The 26,244-nt window shown below is 32.7% G+C and overlaps 1 protein-coding gene across 2 annotated transcripts in view; it reads left to right on the forward strand.

The window, feature by feature from the left end:
* Nucleotides 1-19,736, forward strand: part of LOC143256059 (proto-oncogene tyrosine-protein kinase receptor Ret-like) — a 60,835-nt gene extending 41,099 nt beyond the window's left edge. For both annotated transcript variants that reach the window (XM_076512735.1, XM_076512734.1), the window contains exons 14-24: nt 4,729-4,876; nt 6,287-6,394; nt 8,174-8,394; nt 10,124-10,246; nt 12,442-12,512; nt 13,118-13,158; nt 15,482-15,578; nt 16,076-16,175; nt 16,643-16,742; nt 17,087-17,153; nt 18,873-19,736. In XM_076512735.1, the coding sequence (XP_076368850.1) occupies nt 4,729-4,876; nt 6,287-6,394; nt 8,174-8,394; nt 10,124-10,246; nt 12,442-12,512; nt 13,118-13,158; nt 15,482-15,578; nt 16,076-16,175; nt 16,643-16,742; nt 17,087-17,145 (1,068 nt within the window). In that variant the 3' untranslated portion in view covers nt 17,146-17,153; nt 18,873-19,736. The remainder of the gene's footprint in view (nt 1-4,728; nt 4,877-6,286; nt 6,395-8,173; nt 8,395-10,123; nt 10,247-12,441; nt 12,513-13,117; nt 13,159-15,481; nt 15,579-16,075; nt 16,176-16,642; nt 16,743-17,086; nt 17,154-18,872) is intronic.
* Nucleotides 19,737-26,244: the final 6,508 nt, after the last annotated feature.

Below are 26,244 nucleotides of genomic sequence, written 5' to 3' on the forward strand. Positions count from 1 at the left end.
TAAAACCATTAAATTTAATACTCTTAGTGTACTATACTAAACAATGCCGGTAGCAAATGTTTGCTGAAACCAAGGCAGTTGTTTGTCTGTAAATTTTATGATTAAAGCACATTTTTGTGTTGTCTTGAATGTTGAGTAAGATGAAAGTATCGTATTTTAATTTATAGATGTTAACACTGTCAGTGTTAAGTAATAATCAAGTACTTAATTATTGTCTGCCATTGTTACGTAAGTAATGTCTTGTACACATGTTAAGTGTTTGTTTATATGCTATTTAGAACAAAGCTATACAATGAGATACCTGTTTTGTACCAACCACATGAACCAAAACCCGGCTTTTAGCGTTATAAGTCTTGAGACTTAATGCTAGGTCACTGTGGTACAATGTTCAGTGGGTTAAAGTTATTCTAGTGTCGTCTTTGACACTATCTCGAATTTAGATTGTTAAGCTTATTGTTGTAACAGTTTTTATTGTTCGGTGGATGTTTTGACGTATTTGGCAAAGCATAATTCAACGTCTAGTCCACTTAATGACAGTTTTGTATCTTAGATTAACTCTCGCTCACTAATAGGCTTATGTTCTCATTAGACGTTAATATAAAATTCACTAATTTCTTAATTCTCTTATATCTCAGAAATCACTGAAATAAATATCTCACTACTTCAGAATCAATGTACTTATTAATAGGATTAGTATTCAGTAATCCTTTAAACTAGCCAAAATTGTTCTAAAAACTTTGAGCAAATTCTAAATGTTAATCAATGCTCATCACTCTACATCAAAGATCCCTCTGACCAAACAACAATAATTACGTTTAAGTTAGAAACATATCCCACAATACAACCCCATACCTGGATTGTGAAATATCTTGAGCAATTCTATTACAAAAATAAAATAATGCTACATTTAACTTAAAGTTTCATAATTAACAATAAAGTAACTCTTGACATTACAATTGAATATATGAAACAAAGTGTGTTAAAAATTTTAGTTAACATGACAAAATTTCCTTTCTTTACTCATTTTCTGTTTTTAAATTGTCCAGTCACATAATCCTTTTGATGGTTTTCTTTTCCATGGTTTATGGTGTTTTCTTTAAGTAGATAGTTGATGAGGAAATCTACTAATGACTCTATTCCTGGTATATCTTTGGAAAGGATATTCACTGGAACCACGTACTCTTCAGCAGGTTGGTTTATCTTTGGGGAATTCTTCTTTTATGCTAACCAGTCAGGCTGTTCTTTTATTTATGTACTCTCATAGATAATTACTGTAAATGGCCAATCCAAAATAGCTTGAACAACATGTCCATCCTAATTATATAAACTACATCGTTAATTCTTTTGATTACGTTATAGGGTTCTTTTCAATATCTTCTTTACTTCCCAGTTTGTCCCTGATAAAGAAAGTTCTATCTTTCGAAGCGCCTAAATTAAAGGATTTTTTTTATTTTTACATTTCTATTTAGAGATAATTCTCTCTTTTTGCATAGATTGTACATCCACACCATTTCATCATATCAAAATCCAGTCTTATCAACATTTATATCATAACAACTTTTCAACTTATCATTATATTATTTAATTTTTTCATGGGTAAGTCATGTATGGTGTTTCATAGTCTCACTGCATACAAAGTGTACCTTCCAAGTGGTACAGCGATATGTCTGCGGATTTACAATGCTAGAAACCAGGTTTCGACACCTGCGATGGGTTTTTGAATTTCGCACAAAGCTACTCGACGGCTATCTGTGCTAGCCGTCCCTAATTTAGCAGTGTAAGACTAGAGGGAAGGCAGCTTGTCATCACCACCAACCGCCAATTATTGGACTACTCTTTTACCAACGGATAGTGGGATTGACTTTACAATGCTAAAATTAGGGGCGGCTAGTGCAGATAGCCCTCGTGTATCTATGCGTGAAATTCAAAAACAAAAACTTTTAATGCTTTATCTTGTCGATTGCAGTAGTCATCACTTTCGGGTATAAATCATTAAAAACAGCAACAACTAACAAAGCTGTATTAGTCACCTACTATCTTATATTTCAAAATGGCATAGCATCATTACCTTTATCAGTCTAGTTACCGTTATTGTTTTATAACTATATTCTTGGCTGAGATCAGTTTGTACCCAACAGATATAGTTTATTTTCAGTAATAATAACAATAATTTGTTTTATTTATGTGCATCATTGAATATGATGACTTTCAAATATTCGATAAATAAGGATAGAACTCTTTGTTTGCTTTCTTGTCGTTAAATGAAAGCTTACATGATGATATATATGTGCTCTGCCCATCGAAGGTATCGAAATCCGGTTTCTTAAATTATAAGCCCTCACATACCATTACTTCCAGTGGAGCAGCGGTATGTTTGCGGACTTACAACGTCAAAAACTGCATTTTAATACCCGTGGTTGGCAGAACATAAATAGTTCGTTGTGTAGCTTTGTGTTTAACTGCAAAAAACAACATCAAAAAACACATACTTTTGAACTACTGGGAAAATAAGTGAGTTATTGGAATACTTCATAGTTGCCTAGCATACTTGCTAATCATAACTAAGCTTTCCTGAAACCTTGTTATGGAAGAAAATTTCCGCAACTATCAAACAGATACTGTAAAAACTCTCAGAACTGTAATTTATTCCTAAGTCTTCGAGACATTCCGTATGATTCTGCTATTCACTCCTACATGAGTTTCCGATTGTCAATATTTCGAGAAACCACAGATTACAGATGTTTGAATAAGTTATATTAAAACAATTTCGAATGAGTAAATCAGTAAGTCACGAGAATAGTCGATATAAGGTCGCGGTGGAACTAGATACATCAGAACTACATTTTCACATTATTTCTTGTTTCGTAGATAGTATGTCATTGAAAATGTATCACTTTTGGGAAAGGTATACAACAGTCCCTTAGGACACATCCCAGTGAAGCTTCATAAGCATCCCACACCTTCAAATAATTGATCTGATAAATTTCCTTGCAATAGTTTCTTCTTCCTTTCAGGAATAGCACACACTTCTGGTTCTTTTGTGAAGTATATCATAACGAAGTTGTATTTATTTCTGTTGTTGCTTTGAGGTAGAAGACCAAGCACATTGTCAAAGCTTCTCTCAAATGGTTCTCAAATACAACATTGATGCAGTTGCTTGTGCTGCTTTATTTACTGTAATAATTTACACAAAGACTTAGTTTTCTTCATCATTGTTTTTTTATCACCTAATTGTAGTATCCAGCTGTTGAGAGGTTTTTGAGGTGTTGGAGCATTTCTGGTTTTAATAGCTATGGAAATACTAACGTAATTTTAATTTCTATCCAATCAAGTTTTCCCAGTTTGGGTATAACAAATCCCATTGTTTCCAGTACCTTTTTGTTTTGGCGATGTATTGAGCCACTGCCTACCATCAGGGTCATTCTGCACCATTTTCCCTCTATTGAATAATTGTATTCATGCTAATATTTTTTACCTGGTTATATTTTAGCGCTGGTTTGTATTAATTCTTAGCCTTTTGTGAATAACTCTTAAATTGTGCTCATTATATGGGTTATGTATTACATAAACTAAAAGATATTACAACAAGTTGTCACAATTCCGTTCCTGTAGTAGAATATGTCTTCTATTAACTTGCTTGATGGACTTGCTATTACTAGTATTTACTCATCAGATTCAAGGTTTGAAGTGATTTTGATCCGGATAAAACATCCAAATCATAATTCATCCTTCTTGGTGAGGAAGCGTCCTTCTTTATGGCTTCACCTATTTTCTGGTACTACACATTGAATATTGTCTTCTTCTTAAGTACAATAAATGATGGCCAAAGACAAGTAATCGTTTTTTTCTCTTCTTGTCTTGTATTATCTCAGTCTGTCTTGAAACTGTAAATCGTCTGACAAACTGATGGAGTATGGCTAAATCTGCAGTATTAATCTTATGCTATGTGTTATTTGTGCATTCTAAGTCATGAGAGCCATTGAAGAAGGTATATTGTTATTCTATGAACAATTCATGTAATCTGTGGTATAAATCAGTTATAAGACTTTCTCGTTCTATTCACACAATACCTGTAAATGAGGTGTTGAGTTCCCATTAAGAAGATGAAGATTAAACATAATACTTTTTATATTTTGTTTATAAAATCACTGACTATTTATGGTGTTCTATGCTTTAAAAAATACTTGCACAACTTTATTTATTGCAAGTTCCATCCATAATTTATTCAACTCCACGAGAAGTCTTCCAACCAATAATCCCTCAGTATCAACTGGAGTGTTTTGTTCTACCACATCACAGTCATTAGATCCACATTTGTCCCTAATAAGTTCTGGTATGGGTGCTTCACTTCTTGGTTGTATAGTATCTGCTCTCTTTGTGCCCATGGAAGTTAAACTTTTGATGTAATTGTCTTGTGATGGACAGGAATTTTTTGTTCTTGGAAACTCGAACTGTTTAAAGCAAGTCTTACCTCATGTTCCTGTTTCTACGTAAACTTTATTCGAAATGTGCACTCTTCTTCGATACTAGTACTCATGTGTCATGCTGTCTAAATTAACAAACAAAGCCTGCAGTATTATTTTCTAAGCCTACCTGTAAAAGCAACTCTGTATCTACTTGTAGAAGTTTGCATGATGGCCAAAACCAACCAGAAAGTAACAGTGTTATTACTATAGATTGGAGTATGATAACTTGCGTAGTGTCTGATAGTATTTAATCATATTGCAGTACGACACTAAGTGGGAATTTCCTCGTGAAAACTTGATGTTTGAGGAAACATTGGGTGAAGGAGAATTTGGAAAAGTGATGAAAGCTAATGCGTGGAATCTTGTTAGCGACCAGCAATATACTACCGTAGCTGTAAAGATGTTAAAAGGTAAGATTTTCAACCGTTGTCATAAACACACAGTATTTAATGGCTTTCATATATTTTTAAATACTGCATGGATTGAACGTATATACTGCCTGTTTTTTTTGTAACAGATGAAAAATTTCAGCATATCGATTCATGAAAAATCTCTTACCTTTCAAAACATTCCCAGTTTTTACATTAAAATCTTATTATATATTAAAGATATTGAGTTTCTGTAGATAACATTTATACATGCCAAAAACTGCGCAACTAGCATGCAAAGCTAATGCGTTTGTATTAAAAAGATCATTTACCATGTATCACGTCATAATTATTTTTACCTATACATGGCTCCGTGTTTCAAAACAGTATTACGCAAGGACTTCGTCTTTTCCTCAATCATTACCATCGACCAATGCTATATAATCTGGTAAACCATAGACATACTAGTCTCCAAAGTAATATCTCCTGTACATTACATGGTTGAACCGCTTGGAATACACGTATCATAAAAAACAATAACACAAAATTGTATTTATAATTATGATTATAATTCTTTTATCTTTTACTATTTGTATTTTCTTTACTTGATATTTATATTAAAAGCTTCTCTATCTTATTCTAATATTTTTTCCAAAACATTCAAAATCACGTTTCTATTTTCTTAAATTTTTTTTTTCCAACAAGAGATAACTTTGTTTGATTAAATCATGAAACTTTCTACAAACCAATAACAAGAACAAAGTAATTAATTTAATGTAGGTTTACTTTATATAGACTTATTTTATGCAGCATGTCCGTATATTGTTGACAGGTAAGCCTTATCTTTAATTCTCAAATGGTTTATCGCTCATTTGGTAACTTACTTGACTATCCGGCTATATGTGAGAAAAAAATGTCAGTGACATTAAATTATTATAATATGGTATATATAATGTGGTATGTCCATTTAAAACAACTTTAATAGAAGAATGTTATTATAGTGACAATGAAATAGTTACTATGAAGTCACATCAAGCTGTCTGCTGTGTTTATCGAGGGGAATCGAACTCCTGGTTTTAGCGTTGTAAATCTGTAAGCTTACCATTTTCATACTGTGAGACGATAATTATTAGAATATTATTCCAATTATAATGCTTGGGCTATTTCGGTTGTGTCCACCACGAATATTAAACCTAACTTTTAGTATTATAAGACCTCAATTCTATCATTGATCCACCACAAGGCTCTTTCAATGTATCTTCTTATTTGTCTTCGTAAACTAAAGAATTAGAAAATATAATAAGTTTTAGCAGAGTCATATACTCAGGAAATACCACTTTTATTATAAATCTAATTATGCTTAAACTTTTCTAGAAGAAGCATTCTGTTTAAAACTACATTACTAAAGAAGTTCGACATTATTTCTAAAAGTTTTTGTATGAATGATCATAGGAAACGGAAAAATCAGCGAAGAACAAGCTCTTTTGACAGAATTCAACGTATTGAAAGAAATTTCTCATCCCAACGTGATCAGGTTGCTTGGAGCATGTACTCAGAAAGGTAAGTTTTACGCTGTTCTTTCTAACATGACTCGTGTTTTGAAGCATTTTCCAAAGGAGTTAATGTTTATGATATCACTTGGAGAATTTGCCCAGAAATGTATTTTTAAGCCACTAATTCTCACATAATCCGGATATTTAAAGTCTCTTCCAATACAATAATCCAATAACATGAGCTGGTTGTATGAAACTGTTTGTAGAAAGATAATATTCAGAATGTCTTCTCATCTTATATGATACGGATTTGAAGTATATATGAAGAAAGGCAGTGTACATAGCACCTTTTATCATTTCTGCCTGCACCCAAAGACACAGCGGTAAGTCTGCGGTAACTCTGGTGAGCAGAGCACAGATAGCCCGTTGTGTAGCTGTGCTCTTAACTACAAACAGACGTGCCTTATTTGGACCAGAAGCTCTATTGGAAATAAATATTGTTTTGATCTTTATGTGTATGGAGTGAGGTAGTATAGTCATTACAATTGACTGAATATGCCATGTTTTGATTCCTGTGTCAGATTGAAGTGATTCTGAGATTGACTTTGCTGCCTAGTTTTGTCCAGTTCATATCACGTACGTTAGAATTTGAACACCTGTGGAGAACACAGTCTTTATTCTGTGCATTCCTTAAATTTTTGGGCCATGCTTTGTACACAAACATTAATCTGAGCTTCATTTCATAATGTTCAGGCTTTATAAGTGTTACGTTCCTTTTCCATATGTTGTTGCTTTGACTTCGTTGGTGGGAGGATGGTTGTGGGATTACTTTCTTGAAAGGGTGTACTGTTATAAGATTCGGAAAGTTTTTAAAGGCAGTATGTTTATGCATGTTTATCTTATAGCAAAGCCACACTGGGCTATCTGCTGAGTCCACCGAGGGGAATCGAACCCCTAAATTTAGCGTTGTAAATCTGTAGACTTACTTCTGTACCAGCGAGGGGCTTTAAGACAGTTTCAGATTCACCTGATCTTTTTTATGTTGCAATAATCATACTGTGAGACCGGCTTAGTCTGATGCTTTTTTTATACATCACCATTTACTAGCACGATATTTAGGCCTAGGTTTATCTCTTTTTTTCTTTCTTCTACTGAACAGTGGACTCAAACCACTAGAATCTGGGTATCGATACCCGTAATAGGCAGAGTACAGATAGCCCATTATGTAGCCTTGTGCTTAATTTTAAACAAAAACAAACATTACTGTCTAGAAATGGAACGTATGTATAAATGATATGTTGCTATCTACTACGGACTTTGAAACATCACTTAAAAAAGTCTAGGTTTTTATTAAAAACCTTCATTAAAATGTGCGTAAGTGTAAAGACCAGTAAAATGCAGGTAAGTACGACCTTTCTAAGACGTTCTGTTTGCGGACTTACACGCTAAAATCCTGGTTTCGATACCCGTGGCGGGCAGAGCACAGATAGCCCATTGTGTAGCTTTGTGCTTAATTCAAAACAACAACAATTAAGACATTCAATAATTTTTAATTGCAAATAAAAATTATCTGGTTGTTAGAATTTTTCCAGGCTCTCTGTGAGTTTGCTTTCTTTGTATATGTTTCTACAGTGTTAAAAAATTGAAGTTAAATAAATATATATATATATATACAGAGAAATAGCTGAAGAGAAATCAGTATGCTACAATATATTTTAACAACATCTTCCTTTTGTTAAAATGTTTACTGGTATTATGATGGTAATAAATATAATGACATCTCGCTGAATAATTTTATACGGCTTAATTGCGTTTTAACCTTGTTGAACATTTTCATTCATTTCAGGAGGACCTTTGTACCTCATTGTAGAATACGCTGATTTCGGTTCTCTACGATCTTACCTTTGGAAGCGTCGCCATCTTAACCTTGATTACTCACCTTATGTCGGGAATCCAATTTATTTATCTGATGGTGACAACATGACCCAACCTGACATAACTCCAAGAGAACTGCTGTCTTTTGCTTGGCAGATCGCCAACGGAATGTCCTATCTAACTGATATGAAGGTTTGTTATACATTAATATTGACCTGAGTTATACTGAGAATGCAATCGTTTGTCTTGTATTATTAAGAAATATGATACCTCATTCACTGTATAATTCAAATTTTGTTTACACATGGAGCATGTCCTGATGTTAAAATTGTCTCTAGTTCGAACTAATTTTACACATGGAGCATGTCCTGATGTTAAAATTGTCTCTAGTTCGAACTAATTTTACACATGGAGCATGTTATTGTATTAAAATGCCCCTGGTTCAAACTTTATTTATACAAAGAACACATCGTTGTGTTAAAATATCTCTGGTTCAAATAATGTTTAGACATGAGGCACACCATTGTGTATGTATTTGTGAGTTTTTTATGTGAAACAGTAGATGCTAGCTTTTTTCTTTGGCACTTCTCCAGAAGGAAGTACTTTTTGTGGCATCTGCGTCCTTTTTATATCCTATTGATCCCGTAAAGACGTATTTTGTTCTCAAGATCTGTCTTACTAAGGGAGAGGTATTATGTAAATGTATATTAATAAGATATTATTACAGTTTTCTGTCACTTAAAAGCTTCGTCAGGCTACATTAATATTTAGTTGCAAAAGGTAATTGGGCCCATGTATGGAACGTTTTTTTCTAAAGATATATCCAGTCCTGCACCTGCTTTATTTCTGTAACAACGTACAGAAGTCAGTTGCAAACAATACACAAAGCTATTTATTCCTGGTTCGATCATCATGTGGAAATGGAAGTGAATTAGGGCTCTTTCAACCCAGATGGTACTTGAAACTGCGTTTCAGTTTTTACTTTTGACGCCTGACACCAATTTAAAAACCTATTTACTATAATACTGTTCCACCTAATTCCATAAAAATCACATAATTGTTGTTTTAGAAAGATAACACCCAAACTGATGGAAGAATAGTTAAAAAAATTAAAAAAAATTTTTCCATAAAATTCACATAATTATTGTTTTAGAAAGATAACCCCAAACTGATGGAAGAATAGTTAAACTTCATACAAACGACTGGTTTTATTGCACACGGTTTCCTAAGATTTGATATCAAAAACGACTCAACTTTTATTTACGGATTCTGTTTTCAAATGTCTGAAAATATTAAACAAACTAGCCTTTACGATAAGCGATGCTAGTTTTTCTTTTCACTGCAACTAAAAACGTTTTCGATAAAAGTAATGTATTACAATTACCACATTACATTTTAAATGAACAATACTGAATAATACATTATCAAATAGTTCTTTTCTGTTCACATTTAAATAAACCTAAATCATAGTTATATATCCTCCAAACAAGTTAAAACATTAACATTTATAATGATAGAATTACAAGGATGAAGGTAAGTCCATGATAAAATTTTCTATATACTGAATTTACAAGTTAAAACTGATAATCATACTGAAAATAACAATAAATGTTTGATTAAAAAATTCTTAAACTTTTGTAAATGAGATATATATATATATATATATATATATACGCACATAAGTATATACAGGGACGTTGTTTATAACGGTTATGTAATTAAGTTTTGCTACAAATAATCTCATACTTTCTATTTATAAACAGACAAGTGCCCATGTTTTAAGTCACGAACATTTGTGTATGGTTTCATTTCTGAAATAAATGATATCCTTACATTGGTGTTTTTATAATTTTATACGTTCTTTAATTTCAATCTGTCACTTGGAAAATAGTTATTTTTATGATCTACTAAAATACTGTAGCTTATCCACCGCGATTTGGCCACCAGAAACCTGTTGCTGGCAAAGGGAAAAATTGTAAAAATTTCTGATTTTGGACTCAGTCGTGACGTTTACGAAGGTGAAACTTATTTAAAGAGAAGTACGGTAAGTACTCACCACATTCGATATAAACTTTTATAGATGTTTCCACACTATAGAGAGATCTTTTATGAAACTCCCAGTATGTGTAATGATTAGAGAGTTAAATTTGCTTCTAGTTTTACTTTGATTCCTTAAATTATTTTGGTGTGATTTATTTTGAATTTCGCGCCGTTCCTAATGTAGGACTAGAGGGAAGGCAGCTAGTCATCACCGACCCCCGCCAACTCTTGGGCTACTCTTTTACCAACGAATAGTTGGATTAATAGTCACATTATAACGCCCTTACGGCTGAAAGGGCGAGCATATTTGGTGTGATGGGGATTCGAACCCGCGATCTTCGGATTATGAGTCGAGTGCTTTAACCACCTGTCCATCCCGGGCCTACAGTACTCTGACTGATATTATTTGTATATTTTTCATTTATCACTAGATAAATTTAATCTGTTATACAGAAATCGGTTTTGCTTTTTCTCAACTGGTGATTATTCTTTCTAATTTTTTTTACTTTCCTGCTGTGTCACAAGTTAACATCTATTGACTGAAAATTCGCTGTTTAATGTGAATACCACGTTATAGGATCGTATGAAATCAAACTGCTGTTTATTGTTCACATAAAGGATCTTATTAAAATAAATTGTTGTTCAGTAGTCATATAACAGTGTCGTATTAAAACAAGTTGCTGTTTTGTGGTCACATGAGAGAAACGTATTAAAACAAACTGCTGTTTAGTGGTCACGCCAGCTTCTTTGTGTATGCGACAGTTGAATGAATATGGCGCGAGTGGTGTTTATGTACAAGTGAATTGTGTATCTTATCTAGATGCAAATATTTTTTGGTTATGTAGCGTATTATTGGTTGGGCCACGTAGACGATTCTTGCCAATGACCTTACGGTTCGTGTTGTCTCGCCTGTTACAAGACACTAAACTTTGTTTATCTATCTGGGGCACAACTTGTTGTAAGTCTCCTTTTGAGTGTTTCCCTTTTTGATCACATTCCTTTGTTTTCTGGGTTCATCAATTTTAATTTAGGTCGAAAAGAGCTGTTACATATCCTTTCCAAGAAATATCAATTGTAATATCATGATACCTATGTAATACCATAATGTACTTCTGATACGTGATTTTCCATCGAAACTTTGTATCCTTTGTGGTTGTCATGGAACTTGCTAGTTTGTGTATTCAAGTAGTTTTAATATAATGTACCCAACTCTAAAGATCAACAAAAAAAACTACAATAACGTGTACTATAGTATAAAATCCAGTACTTCTTGGCCATAAGATGCTTCTTCTCTAAAGCTTTAAGGCGCTCGGCTCGTAATCTGAGGGTCGCGGGTTTGAATCCCTGTCACACAAAACATGCTCTCCCTTTCAGCCGTGAGGGCGTTATAACGTGACGGTCAAATCCTACTATTTGTTGGTAAAAGAGTAGTAGAAGAGTTTGCGGTGGGTGGTGATGACTAGCTACTTTCCCTCTAGTCTTACATGGCTAAATTAAGGTAGGCTAGTGCAGATAGCCCTCGAGTAACTTTACACGAAATTCAAAAACAAACCAATGTCCACAAATGAAGTTACCAGGTTTTAATAGACTGTACAAACAATATTTCTCTTTACAACTTTTAACTGGTTGGTAAAAAAAGCTTGCCCTTCTTCAAAAGTAAAACAGGTTTATTGAAAAAATGTAGTGCTGGAAATTTGAAATCTATATAGTTATTTAGTTATGATTTTATGGTTAGTTGAAAAATAAGTGGTGATTATGACACTGCGTCAACACTCCTTGGCAATAAATATGATGTACCTTAAAAAAGAAAGAAACTCGTTCTACTTGTTGACTTTACGGCAAAGTTTCTTTCTAACTGACAACCAAGTCAAAGCATTCCTTAAAGAATGTTTAATGAAATTTGAAAGATAAGGTCTATTGAGAATTTTATTCTACTTTATGCGTGAGATTTTTGTTGATAGCATACGTTAAGCATTGAAAGCACGGGTAACGTCATATGATGTTCCTTATATTAAAATTTGTATAAAGTAAGGGTTTGGTAAAGTTTTACGTTTCTAAAGTTAAGCATTGAAAGCACGGGTAACGTCATATGATGTTCATTATATTAAAATTTGTATAAAGTAAGGGTTTGGTAAAGTTTTAAAAGTTAAGCATTGAAAGCACGTTTGGTAAAAATTTGTTTTACGTTTCTAAATGTAGGGAAGAGTTCCAGTAAAATGGATGGCTATTGAATCACTAGAAGACAACTTGTACACTTCTAAAAGCGACGTGTGAGTGAAGTTTTTTTTTTTATATAAATTATATGATTTGCAGGTAAGCTTAGTAACAGTGAGAAAATAAGTTTGAAAAATCCTAACTGACTATGTAAAGAATGTGTTGTTGAAAATATAATAGGCCTAATAGTAATACCTTATGACAAGTATAATTAATAATAGTCATGTTTCAACAGTTTATATAAGGCGTTTGCACTATAATAATTGCTATTACAACAAATGACTTAATAAATAGTGTTCCACCCAGTTATGTGTTTAATGATACCCGGTTAGTGTGATGAACTTTGTATCGAAAGAAAAGCGTCGGTGACAGTGTTATGGCGGACATTGTGTGGTTATTCTTCTACTTAAGAAAAACATATTGAAGGAAGAGGGCAGTATTAAAATATATAATAGGCCTAATAGTAAGGACTAACAATATGACAAGTATAAATTAATTAATTTGCAACTTAAATAAAAAAACGGTACACGCATTTGTTCGTTGTTGTTTCTTTATTCGTCATCCGATCATATGCCAATGTTATTACTATATCTTGCCTCTGAGTTCTTTTTTATGATATACAGAAACTTTAATTTCTTGACTAATAAAACTCTTTTCGTAGATGGTCGTTTGGAGTCGTATTGTGGGAAATTTCAACATTAGGTAAGAATTAACCTTTGTGTTACTAGCATACTGTCATACAGTTTATTTAATTTTGGATATACAATATCACAACTGTTACACCGTTTCCACATTAAGAAAAAAAAAAGAATCAGTAAGTAATTTATGTTTGATCTGATTCGTGTTACCCTTTTAACCTCGTGTGAACGTCTATTTTTACAGATGGTTGGTTGGTTTGGTGTTTTATGGCACAAAGCAGCTTGGCTATCTGCGCCTTTAGAGATAAAACAACAACCATATGACTTATGATGGAACAATTACTGTTCGTTAATATCGTACAAAGTTATCAATTTTAAGATTGATAGGACTTCTGAATACATGTATTTTGTATGTTGTTAGATTGACAGGACTTCTGAATACATGTATTTTGTATGTTGTTAGATTGACAGGACTTCTGAATACATATATTTTGTATGTTGCTGTATAAATCAACGACTAGGCAGGTCCTAATATAACAATTTCGAACAATATTTTGGAGGTTGAGTTTGTTTTTTAAACTTAAACGTTTGTATTATTGTTTTGCCAGTGGGAAGTGTTGACGTTATATGATGAGCGTGATTTAAAGCTTATAACATTTTGGAGGCTCAAGCTGTCGATTTATTAATGTTTTAGCGAGTTTGTCTGTTTGCTCAGTTTTGTAAATATTATTGTAACGAACAAATAATGATAAGAGAAGCATTCAGAAAATTACTCTTTAACATTTACTATAAACTTAGACCTATCAGCGAATGTTCTTGAATTGGGTTGGTCTTTGTAATCTTCTTTCTACCGAATAATTTGAATGAACCAATCCGACGGTAGGAAACCAATTAGGTGTTAAGCGATCTTAAGCAGTGTCTGTAGCTGACATTGGTTTCATAACAAATTAATATATAGCATAATTAAGAAAAAGGGTAATATGGAAAACGCAGCTGTAACCATTTTCAATGGAAATGTCATAAATAAACTAAATAAACACCTATGTAACGTTTCAATATTTGTAAGTTCTTTGGGTTAGTGACCAAAAGTTTATTTACAGAACATTCATCTTGAATATGAGGGCATTAAATATTCTACAAGCTTTGTTTAGAACTAAAATATCGCAAACCCAAATCAGTTTACTCAAACAAACATGAAGTTATTACCCAAATCAGTTTACTCAAGCAAACATAAAGTTATTACCCAAATCAGTTTACTCAAACAAACATGAAGTTATTACCCAAATCAATTTACTCAAACAAACATAAAGTTATTACCCAAATCAATTTACTCAAACAAACATGAAGTTATTACCCAAATCAATTTACTCAAACAAACATAAAGTTATTACCCAAATCAGTTTACTCAAACAAACATGAAGTTATTACCCAAATCAATTTACTCAAACAAACATAAAGTTATTACCCAAGTCAGTTTACTAAAACAAACATAAAGTTCTTACCCAAATCAGTTTACTCAAACAAACATGAAGTTATTACCCAAATCAATTTACTCAAACAAACATAAAGTTATTACCGAAATCAGTTTACTCAAACAAACATAAATAAAGTTATTACGATAACCTTGCACACCTTCAAACTGCTTAATAACATCACGCCTGCTAACTGTTCTCTTATAAATGCTATTTTAAGTGGATATTGATTTTTAATATACTTTTTCCACCATATTTAGTCTGCAGATTTATTTCTACAATTCATCATCATTTAATGTTTAAGATCTTTAAGAAAATAAGTTAATCTCATTACACAATTTTTGGGTGAGCTATTCAAGCGTAGAAGTGTTATTCAGTTTAAACTTGTATTGGTAAATATTTTGTCCTGTACACGTGATAAATATATTGTGTTCATTTACAGAACTAGCAAGGATAAAATACATCCATTTTTTTAGTTTAACCATATCCTTTGCTACACAGTTTCAAGTAAAAAAGCTACTCACACTAGAGCTTCTGTTCTATAAAGTTCATTACTTGAAACCTTTTAAACCGTAACTTCATGGTCGGTAGAAACTACTTTAACGATAAATGTTTGTTTGGTCTAGCTTCCTTTGCAATGCATATAAGAGATTCTTTTATTTTTTTCCAGTTTATCATCTCAAAGAATGACATTTATTACATTTAGTTATAAAACTGTAACATTTCTACTTATAACAAAAGAATGAAACAAACATACTAACTAAGTATCATAAGGACCAATAGTAACAAACCTAAACTAAAATTAAAGGTACTGACATGCCCTAGTTACTTAGAGAAATAATGTATGGTATATAGTCTATAGGAGTGAGAACTTCCTTGAGCGTGTGGTGAATAATAAATTATGTTTTACTACAGGTGCAACACCCTATCCAGGAGTGACGCCAGAGAGACTATTTCATTTGCTAAAGTCTGGTTATCGGATGATTAAACCAAATGCGTGTTCTGATGACTTGTATGTAGACTGTCTTGTGATCGTACAGTTCATTATTCTTTGTCTTATAACTGAATTATAGGTGTTGTTATTTGGCAAAAAAATATTTTTATTAATATTGGTGTGATGATAAACATAAAAAGGAATCTAGTTTAAACATAATACACACACAGTTATAATAAGTATCAAAAATGAACAAACAAGTAATAGAAGTATTAATTAATGTGCATTTAAAACATCCAAATCAAGATTTAATCGCGTACAAACCTAGAGACATGATATTATTGTCTTCTAGTCTAGAAAATGCATTCAAGATATCAGTAACATGTTACAATTTTTTTTCCACAGTTAAATCTGCGATTTTATAAATGAGTTTAAATTATAATTTGAAAAGAACCAAGAATGAATTATAACAATATTAAAAACAATGTGTAACAAGTAAATAGTGAATCATCGAACTACATAAGAGCTAAAATACAACTAATGTAGTCCTGAGTTTATCTCTTCACAATGGGCAGGTACAACATCATGCTAATGTGTTGGAGAGAAAATCCCCATGAGAGACCTTCTTTTAAACAACTTGTGAAGAACCTGGACGAGATGCTTCTTGAAACCATGGTACATAACTCATTAAGTACCATCCTGTTCATGAGCATAATTTATACGTACTAATTCATGTTTCGCGAAACCAAAAGAGTTAAATAATAAATGATTATTTGTTTTTATAGTTACATAGTTTGTTTTTATAGTCAACTCTAAAGAAATTTGATTATACAATTAAATTAAATAAAGAACGTGAAAATGAAATTTTATGTAAGCATTGTGAAAAATGTTGATTTGATCTTATGCTTAATTAGGCTTAGTTTAAATTAACCTACTGTTTTAATTTATTATCAAACTTCCAATTATTCACTAATTGGTTTTATATTCAATTTGTTTGTATACTGTTTGAAGCGTTTTCAAATGGTACCATTAGTTTTCGTAGTAATATTCTAATACGTTAACATTTAACTACCTCATATATATTTAAACTTTCTGGACGTTTTACTTGGTAAAACATTATGCGATATAATCTTTTAATAAAGGAATACTTGGAGCTAAAACTGGGGCCAGAGACAGATTCACTCAACTGGACCGAAGGTGATCATTCTACTGTGATATCCGATTCAAGCGAAGAACAAAGTGGTAATTTTCTTAAATTGAAATTTTTATTCAGTGTGATTGATGTTAATTATTACAAGTGACACTGCTGTTACATTACTCTATTGTGACCGTATGTGATATTGTTAATTACTTCCCTTATGACGCTTATGATGCCAAAGTAATTGAAATGTAACCATGAAATGTACTTGCGTAAATGTAGACAAATTTTCTTTTCTGATGTTTAATAGAAAAATGAACAGATTGATGAATTTTTATTTTTATTTCCTGATTTACACACATATATATGTTGTTCATTCTTTAAAACTCCAGTGTCTTGTGAAGAATTTTCGTGATATCTTTTCAGAGCCTTTTATAATTTTCCATAGATGGCGGTGTAATCGAGTACGGGAAAATAACCCTCTGTCCTCCAGAAAATCTAGCTTAGCGTGAAAGGTATGTTCCACTGGGAAGGTGAAAAACCTAAAAGGTTTCTCCATGAAAACAGTAATAATAATAACAAATAACGCCGTCGGTCATATTAATATTACTAAAGCTTAATTAATGTAAAAAATGTTTCACCACGTTATGATGATTATCATGTAAATTTTATTTTAATGTTTCCCATAAAGATAATTATTTCTATTTCAGTAGAATAGAAAAAAAAAAAAAATCCCCACTTTTATTTGTGGAAAATTCAAAATAAGTTGCTTTCTAAATCTAAAATCAGCCCACTGATAACATGTTGAAGTGATGACTATTTAATTTTTTTCTATATATCTTAGTTTTCGTTTAATTATCTTGTTTGATACTTTACGATCCAGGATTTATAGATGGTTTTGCTCCACGGTTGTTCTAACTGATAAAGTAAAAATCTGTTAGCAGTAGTATAAAATAAACACATTTGTTGGCGTGATTGCACAATTTTACGTCTAGTACAGCTGTAACTACAGATTTACAACCCTCCAATCAGGAGCTCGATTCCACTCGGTGAACTTAGCTTGATGTGGCTTTGCTGTAAGAAAACACACGCGCACAATTTCAAAATAACTATGGAAAACTAATTGTATTTCAGAGTATAATATTGATACATTTTTTATTTACATCAAGATGATTTTATACTACAAACACCGAATGACGATAAATTTTATTATGTAAAATATCACGTGGTTTAGAAACATTAGGGTTGATTAAATAGTTAGCTTGTGACTCAGTAACGATTGTTGTGTTTGTGATCACAGCAAACATCGGAATTGCTGCAAGTTCCTGAGATTTATTTTAACTTCTTAATTACTCTTAGCCTGATATGTGCTGTCTAAATCTGTTCGTTTCTAATTTACTGTTTTGGTAGACTAGTAAAATTAAGGCATTATGTCTGCTTGTTTGCAATGATTTCTTTTTTACTACTGTACTTCTTAAATATTTTCGTTTTAAATTTACTCTTTTGGTTAGCTATAAAAACAAAGGCATTATGTCTCTTTGTGTACAATGATTTCTTTGTGCTTTACTAATGTTGGGGAAAATGAATTAAGTTACGGTAAATAAGGAATAATAAGAGTTTATCGAAAGTTTAGCCTTCAGTTATTTACTGGTAAACTTCAGGTTTGGAAAAAGGTAGAATAAGGAATGAAAAGCATGTTACTTTGAGATTATATTGATAATGGGAGGGGGGGGTATTAAATCCTATTGTGTTATTGATTTCTTTTCTGGCTACTTATTTCTAGATAATAAAATAAGGGTAGTTTTATTTTAGGCTCACACCTTACGTGTTTGGAAAGCACTTAACACTATTCCATCAAGAACGCTGTATAAATGCAGAGTTTACCAAAAATATATAAGTAAACTAATCATTATGAGTTATATATTGACGTAACGATATATGTGATGACTTTCTGAAGAGAAAATAGTTTGTTTTGCTTGTCGTTAGAAGAATTTCGTAAAATATTCACACTAACTAAACGATCATATTTTTCGTCGAATACAGTTCTAGAATATATGAAATTTTAGAATCAGTATTAAAATATGTTCATATTATTGTATTGCATTTCAATATATCTTGCTATTGACAGTGTGGTTTCAGCTTCCTTAAAAACAACTTCCGTGAAATGTCTTAATAAACTTCTGATGAAAGTGATCTGATTTGTAAAATCTTATCGAAGATAATATCTGTCATAGGTATGTTCAATTCTCCCTAAACAAGGAAAAAACACAGAGAATAGAACCCAACGCACTTGTTTTCTACGCATTTTTACACTCAAATACGACAATTTATTTCATGTAAAACTTTCTTGTAAGTATATGTTTCAGAGTTTTGGTTGTATTCGAACCGTAATTTAACGTAATCCGGAACCGTCAAAAGTGTCCTTCAGCCTAGTGTTTAATGTGTTTCTTGTAGATTAAATATATATTTGGTTATTACACGTTTTCTAGGAATAATGTTGGTTCTGAAAAACTGTCCAATATTATTGAATAATATCTACAGTTCACTGGAGAAAACAGTATTGTGTTTGTGTTTCAAGATACAAAATAACATCGAATATGTTTTATTTCTTCATTTCATAAACACAAAAATTATGTCACATGGTATCAGAATAATAATATAGTAAGAATGCCTTTATTTCCAGTACTTTCCCCTTCTTTAAACAGCCTTAACGTTATATCTTCTCTTCTTTTTTGCCCCATTTCCATATTATTATTGTCAACCATTTATTGATTTTATATTTTAAGAAATAACGCTTTCTTAAACGTTTAGATTTATGAAACATTCCATTAAACTATCGTTTAAAGCTCTACGTTTTTTTGTAGATGTTATTTTAGTATACCTCTTTGTTTTAGAGACTTTAGTTGTAAACATTATTTCTCACGTATTTCCAAATGACATCTGGATGTTCGAATAACTTAGTAAGGTAGATAACTGGAGAGTGTGTGTAAACAATTTATGGTTTAATGATTAATGGTTTATTTATGGTCCTATTGAAGCTTTATTGTCTGATGTTTATAAGTTATGAACAGCAATATTGTAGAATAAAACTTCTGTCCTCCAGAGAATGGTGTGCATTCATTTATATAGAAGTAAATATTCAAACGGCCTGAGCAATACTTAATTTTATAAAGAGCACTATTTTTCACTAAGATAAATTTCGTTATCACCATTAATTGGTAAAGCGGTCTTTAACGTTCGCGTAACTACATGCTATGTTTGTTTGTTTACTACGTATTAAGTAAAAACCTAACGCTTTGGGCTGTCTGTGCTCTGTCTACCGATGATGTCTAAATACATTTTTTTTTAGCGTTATGAACCCACATACTTACTGTTGACTTTCGAGAGGCTATGTGCCACATACACAGAAACAAAATGTACAAACAATAACAATGTTAACCTATAAATTCGGCCTCGCTCTTTAAATACACTCTTAGACCTCGTGCCCACTGGTAGCGCAGCGGTCAGTATGAGGTTTTATAACGTTAAAAAAACAAGAAAAACTAAAATCACATAATCGTATACCGTAAAAGTACTGTTTCGGTATACATACTTCCATGTGATGGTTTAACTGAACATTTTAGCTAGAACTGAGTTATACATTATATATTTATTAAAGCAACGAAAACCACCAGAAGAGAAAATACGGATAATTACTGAAGGTAGATAAATCTTCAAATAATAATCTATCGTCCTCAGTTTTATAAGTATACGATTGCATCTTCTGGATGTTTTTGGAAAGCCTTAATTAAGTTTTCATTTTTATTCATTTACATCACTGAAACACTGATTCATAAAATTGAATACAGTTAAGTTAATCGGAGAAATCTATGGTACAATAAACGTCACAAATGTTTTTTGGAGAAAATAAAAAGAGTCCATAGGTAAAACAGACTGTGTTTAAAAAGTGCCATGTCTTTGACTCTTATATATTCATATTGTACAAAGTATTTGACTAAATTTATCCCAATTACCCCATTGAAAGTAAGTGCCTTTGGATGATTTTCAGATAGAATATTTTAATTAACGAGAGGCGTATTCGAGTTCATTACTACGAGGTATATTTTGTTTTGTTTGTTGCTAAACATAAAGCTTCACAAAGGGCTGTGAATGCTCTGCTTACTTTTAGGGTTATAAGTCCTCATACTTATCGCTGAGAGACTGGTGGGCGACTGTTAAGTAATTGAATAAGCCTTGCTGTATTACAGTCTACGAGTAGTATAATCAGCTTCATGACTGTTAAGTAATTGAATAGTTTTGATAAACCTTCACCAAGTTACGCGTTTTAAATGGAATTTTACGCTGCTGAAATATCGCATGAATAACTTATACGGAGAGAGACATTAAAATGTATCACGTGAGAAGTATGCAGCTTTATTGATTAGTTACAAAATCCTATAGACGTAGATTGGTAGGTACGAAGTGAAGTCCTCCTTCATAAAAAAAAAAAAAAATGTTGAAATCATACGAAACTATTGATTCTGAATAGTAAAATGTACATTCAGATATAAAGATATAGATGCAGACCACCGTATAAGTTTTCAAGATATTCAGGTACTTTGCTTAAGATTATGTGGTAGTTTCACCGTCCCAGTGTAATTTAACTGGGTATTCAAACACGCACGAGTGGTTATTAAAGCGGTTTGGTTATGTGGAACAATATTCAACTCTTCAATGTTGACACCATCTTTGTTATTTTACGGCATTCATCTTAATAATAGTATTGGATATCGTAGGAATTTGGTACGGTTCTTTTGGTTACGGCAATAGAGCAGAATCTTCCAAAAAAATGATATAATAAGTAGCATCCTAAAATTTATTTATTTTCTCACTAAAGTGTATGACAACGGCGCTAGAGAATGTGATTTCTTTAGTTCTAGTCTCCAATCTTTAGGCCAGACGTATCTTTGTCTATTGAAAAGAACATAAATTATATCCAAATTTCTTAAGATTCTTATATTTTATTTCAAACATCATTGTGGTTAAAATTTCTTCTCACTCACTAATTGTTGAAAAAAGAAATACATAAAATATTTTGTAACGCTTACGTCATTAGAGATTATGTTGTTTTTTTCTAGATTTGGACCATGCGTGGCTTAATTTTTATTGTGCTACGCTAAAGCTCAGTAGGGTCACGGCTCAAGCCACGATGTGCTATACCTCGCACTTTTACCTGTGAAAGGAGTTATAAGTGTGAAGGTTATCCAGCTCTTTGGTGAGTGACCAATCAGGCGGCGGGTACATCTGGTCAATACTTCTTAGCTAAGGATGGACGTTTAGCTCCTATATCCATAAGGCGACTTCTAGGCTGAAATTACTTTTGAAGGTTTAATTACAAAGTTTCTTTCAGTTCTATATTGCTGAAATATATTTACAAATTCTCTATGCCAGCCTTCAGACGTTTCGTTGTCCTCTTTCAGTTCAGTATTTAAATATCGTACAAGTTGTTGTAAGAGTGTATTAGAATCTTTAGGAGATATATTAGAAATGTCTATTCCTCTCTATATACAAATCGATAACAAGTTCGGTTAACAAATAATTGTTACTGGCTTGTTTGGTTTCATTCATTAAACTTCAAACGTAATCTTTATACAATCTGAGTAGGATTTGTCAAACAGTGAGAATCTGTTCAGAATCTTCACTGCTTTTTTGCACAAGGTTACACAAGTGCTATGTGCGCATAATAAACTGTTTAATTCTGAGCTGAAAGACTAGAGGAAAGACAGCTAGTTAAGAGCACGCATCACCAACTTTTAACTAACGGTAGGATATTATCACCACTTTCATAACACATCTTTGAACGCGGAGCGCGTTTTTCGGTAAACGGGAGGCGAACTTTGAGCTCTCAGATAAACAGTCCACGCTCGGCCTAACAGTGACGATACTGCCATGCTACGTATAACACTGTAATACATTAGATCATTCGTTTACTTTTGTAATCAACTTAGTTTCACATTAGAAAGGTCTCGAACGAGTGTGTTTTGGTGAATATTTTATTATTTTGAAACAAAACTGAGAACTGGTATCAACTATAACAAAGACAGTTTTGTTTTGTTTTTAAGTTACGGTTTAAATGCCGACAAAATCATCAATAATTAAACAGCAACTGGTCTAATATATATAAAATAAGTTAAGTAAACTTCAGATTTTTTTATTTCACAGAAGATATAAAAAATCAAAACAACAACAACAATTCACATAATTTTTATTTCAAAAGTAGGTCTATTTTTCTTCTTGTTCACAAGGCTAGATTTAAATTGTATTTGTTCTTTAGGAAGAGAGTTGGATGTTTGGAAGGGAGTAATTGTTTATACAACCCCTGGAAGAGTGAGAACGTCGTCATTTTAAAACACTTCGTCTTTAGTTGTAATTTGAAAGCAATTTATTTTCGTGTCATAGATTTTTTTTTGTTCATGAGACATTTCTATATGCGCTCATGTAAACCGTTTTTGTAATAATTAATTTATTCATAATATGTGATGTATTTTTGAAAGTTTCATCAGCGTCCTTATATTTTTCAGATTATATACTTCATATTTTTGTTTGTTTCTTCTGAATTTCACACAAAGCTACTCAAGGACTAACCGCACTAGCCGTCTCTAATTTAGCAGTGTAAGACTAGAGGAAAGGCAGTTAGTCATCACCACCCACCGCCAACAAATAGTGAGAGTGACCATGACATTATAACCCCCCACGGCTGAAAGGGAAAACATGTTTGGTGCGATGGGGATTTGAACCCGCGACCCTCAGCTTACGAGTCGAAAGCCTTAACCCGCCTGGCCAAGGCGGGCTCGAATATACTTCATTTCATTTACAGCAATGTTTTCTTTACTGTTCTTGCATTTATCACATATTCTGACATGCAACTGACTGAATGTTTTTTTTTTATTCCATGTATCTATATAAATTTAACAGTACTGTCTGTTGTATGTCCATATAACTACTTTGCAGAGTGAGGATGGATCTTCACTAAAACTGGTACGGACACTTATTAGGTCCATGCGGGGTTACATACAAAAGTTTTAAGTTTTGCAGTTTTTACGGACTGTTTTCGTGTTTTATGCCACTACATCACCCCCTTTTCGTGGATATTAACTAAATGTGGCATCAAGATTTGTTGGGTCTATGCGGAGATATATGCAAAATTCACATTTTGTTTTTTGCAGTTTTTATGTTTTTTTTTTATAATTACATATAATATAAGCAATTTTTCATGTGCTAAGATAACTTTTAATTAATCATGAATTTACATAACTTCCGTTCAGCTAATATAGATATTTTCATACAGAGGAAACGTCAGAAAAGTATTTGTGGAAGTGAAATGTTTAAACTAAGTCGCTCCTTCCCCCTGGTGGCAGCGGTAAGTAGATAATTTATGACGCCAAAACCAAGTTTCTATTTTCGATTCTCGTGGTGAGAACAGCACAGATAGCTCATCGTATTGTACTTAATAATAAACAAACAAAAATAAACTGAATCGACTATTTTGGTTATAATTATATGGCTTTAAAATATATAAAAAAACATTTGCAGAGTAAGGTTGCTGATTTTATGAAAGAAATGACGTATTTTATTACAGACTTATTGTTAGTACCGTACTAGAAATTTAAAAATTAAAATATGTTAAACTTTAAGCCTGAATAGATACTATAAAACAAATTCCCTCGGCGGTAGATTGAACAACACAAAATTACAACCGTCAAATATATTTGGGTTATGTAAGTATAAAGTTTTCAAAATTTGTTTGACCCTACTGGAGAGTATCGAGGATCATAATTACTAGACTTTCCATTTCACTGGTCACCCGCTAGTGCAGCGGTATGTCTTCGGATTTACAACGCTAAAATCAGGCTTTCGATTCCCCTCAGTGGACTCAGCAGATAGCCCGATGTGCTTTTGCTATAAGAAAACACAACACACACACACACACACACTCCATTTCAATGCCTCTCCGCGGAGACAAATCGTATTATATTAAATATATACACTAAAAATACATGAAATCAATGTTCTTGTACTACAATCTAAAAATAAAACAAAAGAACAACATATATTTATAACCGAACTTCATAAGTAAAACTCGGAAAAGGATGAAAATTCGCTCTGGCAGCAACAATAGCTCATTATGACAAAATAGTTAGGGCAATTCGTCATCTGAAGGCTGCGGGTTTGAATCCTCATGACAAAATAGTTAGGGCAATTCGTCATCTGAAGGCTGCGGGTTTGAATCCTCGTGACAAAATAGTTAGGGCAATTCGTCATCTGAAGGCTGCGGGTTTGAATCCTCATGACAAAATAGTTAGGGCAATTCGTCATCTGAAGGCTGCGGGTTTGAATCCTCATGACAAAATAGTTAGGGCAATTCGTCATCTGAAGGCTGCGGGTTTGAATCCTCATGACAAAATAGTTAGGCAATTCGTCATCTGAAGGCTGCGGGTTTGAATCCTCATGACAAAATAGTTAGGGCAATTCGTCATCTGAAGGCTGCGGGTTTGAATCCTCATGACAAAATAGTTAGGGCAATTCGTCATCTGAAGGCTGCGGGTTTGAATCCTCATGACAAAATAGTTAGGGCAATTCGTCATCTGAAGGCTGCGGGTTTGAATCCTCGTCACACCAAACATGTTCTCCCTTTTAGTCGTGGAAGCATTATAATGTTTCGATCAATCCCACTATTCGTAGTCCAACAGTTGGCAAAGGGTAGTGATGACTACATGCTTTTCATCTAGTCTTACACTGCTAAATTGGGAACGATAGCTCTCGTAGCGCAGATAGCTCTCGTGTAGCTTACGCGAAAATTCAAAACAACAACAAAAATGATTACATTAACGCACAGATGTATATCTTGTCACGTGATCGTCTCCATATCGCCGTACATTTATATAACGTCTTTGTCTTCATCTACTTTCGTAGCATTTACAAAAATGATGTGGGTCAACTGTTTCTACGTTTATGAACACTCTACCCAGTGAAGGTTGTGCCGTTGATAAAAAATAAAGATAACTCCTTTTTTATTTCCATAAACAATGACCGGGAATCACAATGAAGTAAACAAACAAACACTTTTATTTCTTCACTTTTTTTTCGGTGTGGCTAATTAAGAAATAGTCTCAAAGAGACTAGGTCATTCGTGTATGGTGGTTCTAGTGACTTATTGTAAATACAAACACGTATTATACCTTCTTCTTGTTTTCTCCTTTCATTTTTTTTTGCAAGTCTTGTAATGCGTGACTTTGATAATGATGAAATCATGCTGTTTCCGTCACAAGCTTGAATTATAATCAAGTAGTTATTTACAGAAAGGTAAACTAATGCACCACAGTGGCAGTGAGTGTAATTACTCACTTTTCTTATGACAGCCTGAAAGACGTCACCCGACGAGGACGAGGGATTGAGCAGTGTGAGAAGGATGAAACAGTTATTGAGCGAATTTCGTATTGTTGTTTAATAGAACAGTGTAGGAACAAGTTGACAATAACATTAACTCTTTTTGTTTAACTTTATCTAGAGTAAAATGGTGGTCCACAGGATGTTGAAACCTGTATTACTACAGGTTTGACGAAGAGT

The sequence above is a fragment of the Tachypleus tridentatus genome, chromosome 7, assembly GCF_004210375.1.
Source record: "Tachypleus tridentatus isolate NWPU-2018 chromosome 7, ASM421037v1, whole genome shotgun sequence".
Taxonomy (NCBI): domain Eukaryota; kingdom Metazoa; phylum Arthropoda; class Merostomata; order Xiphosura; family Limulidae; genus Tachypleus; species Tachypleus tridentatus.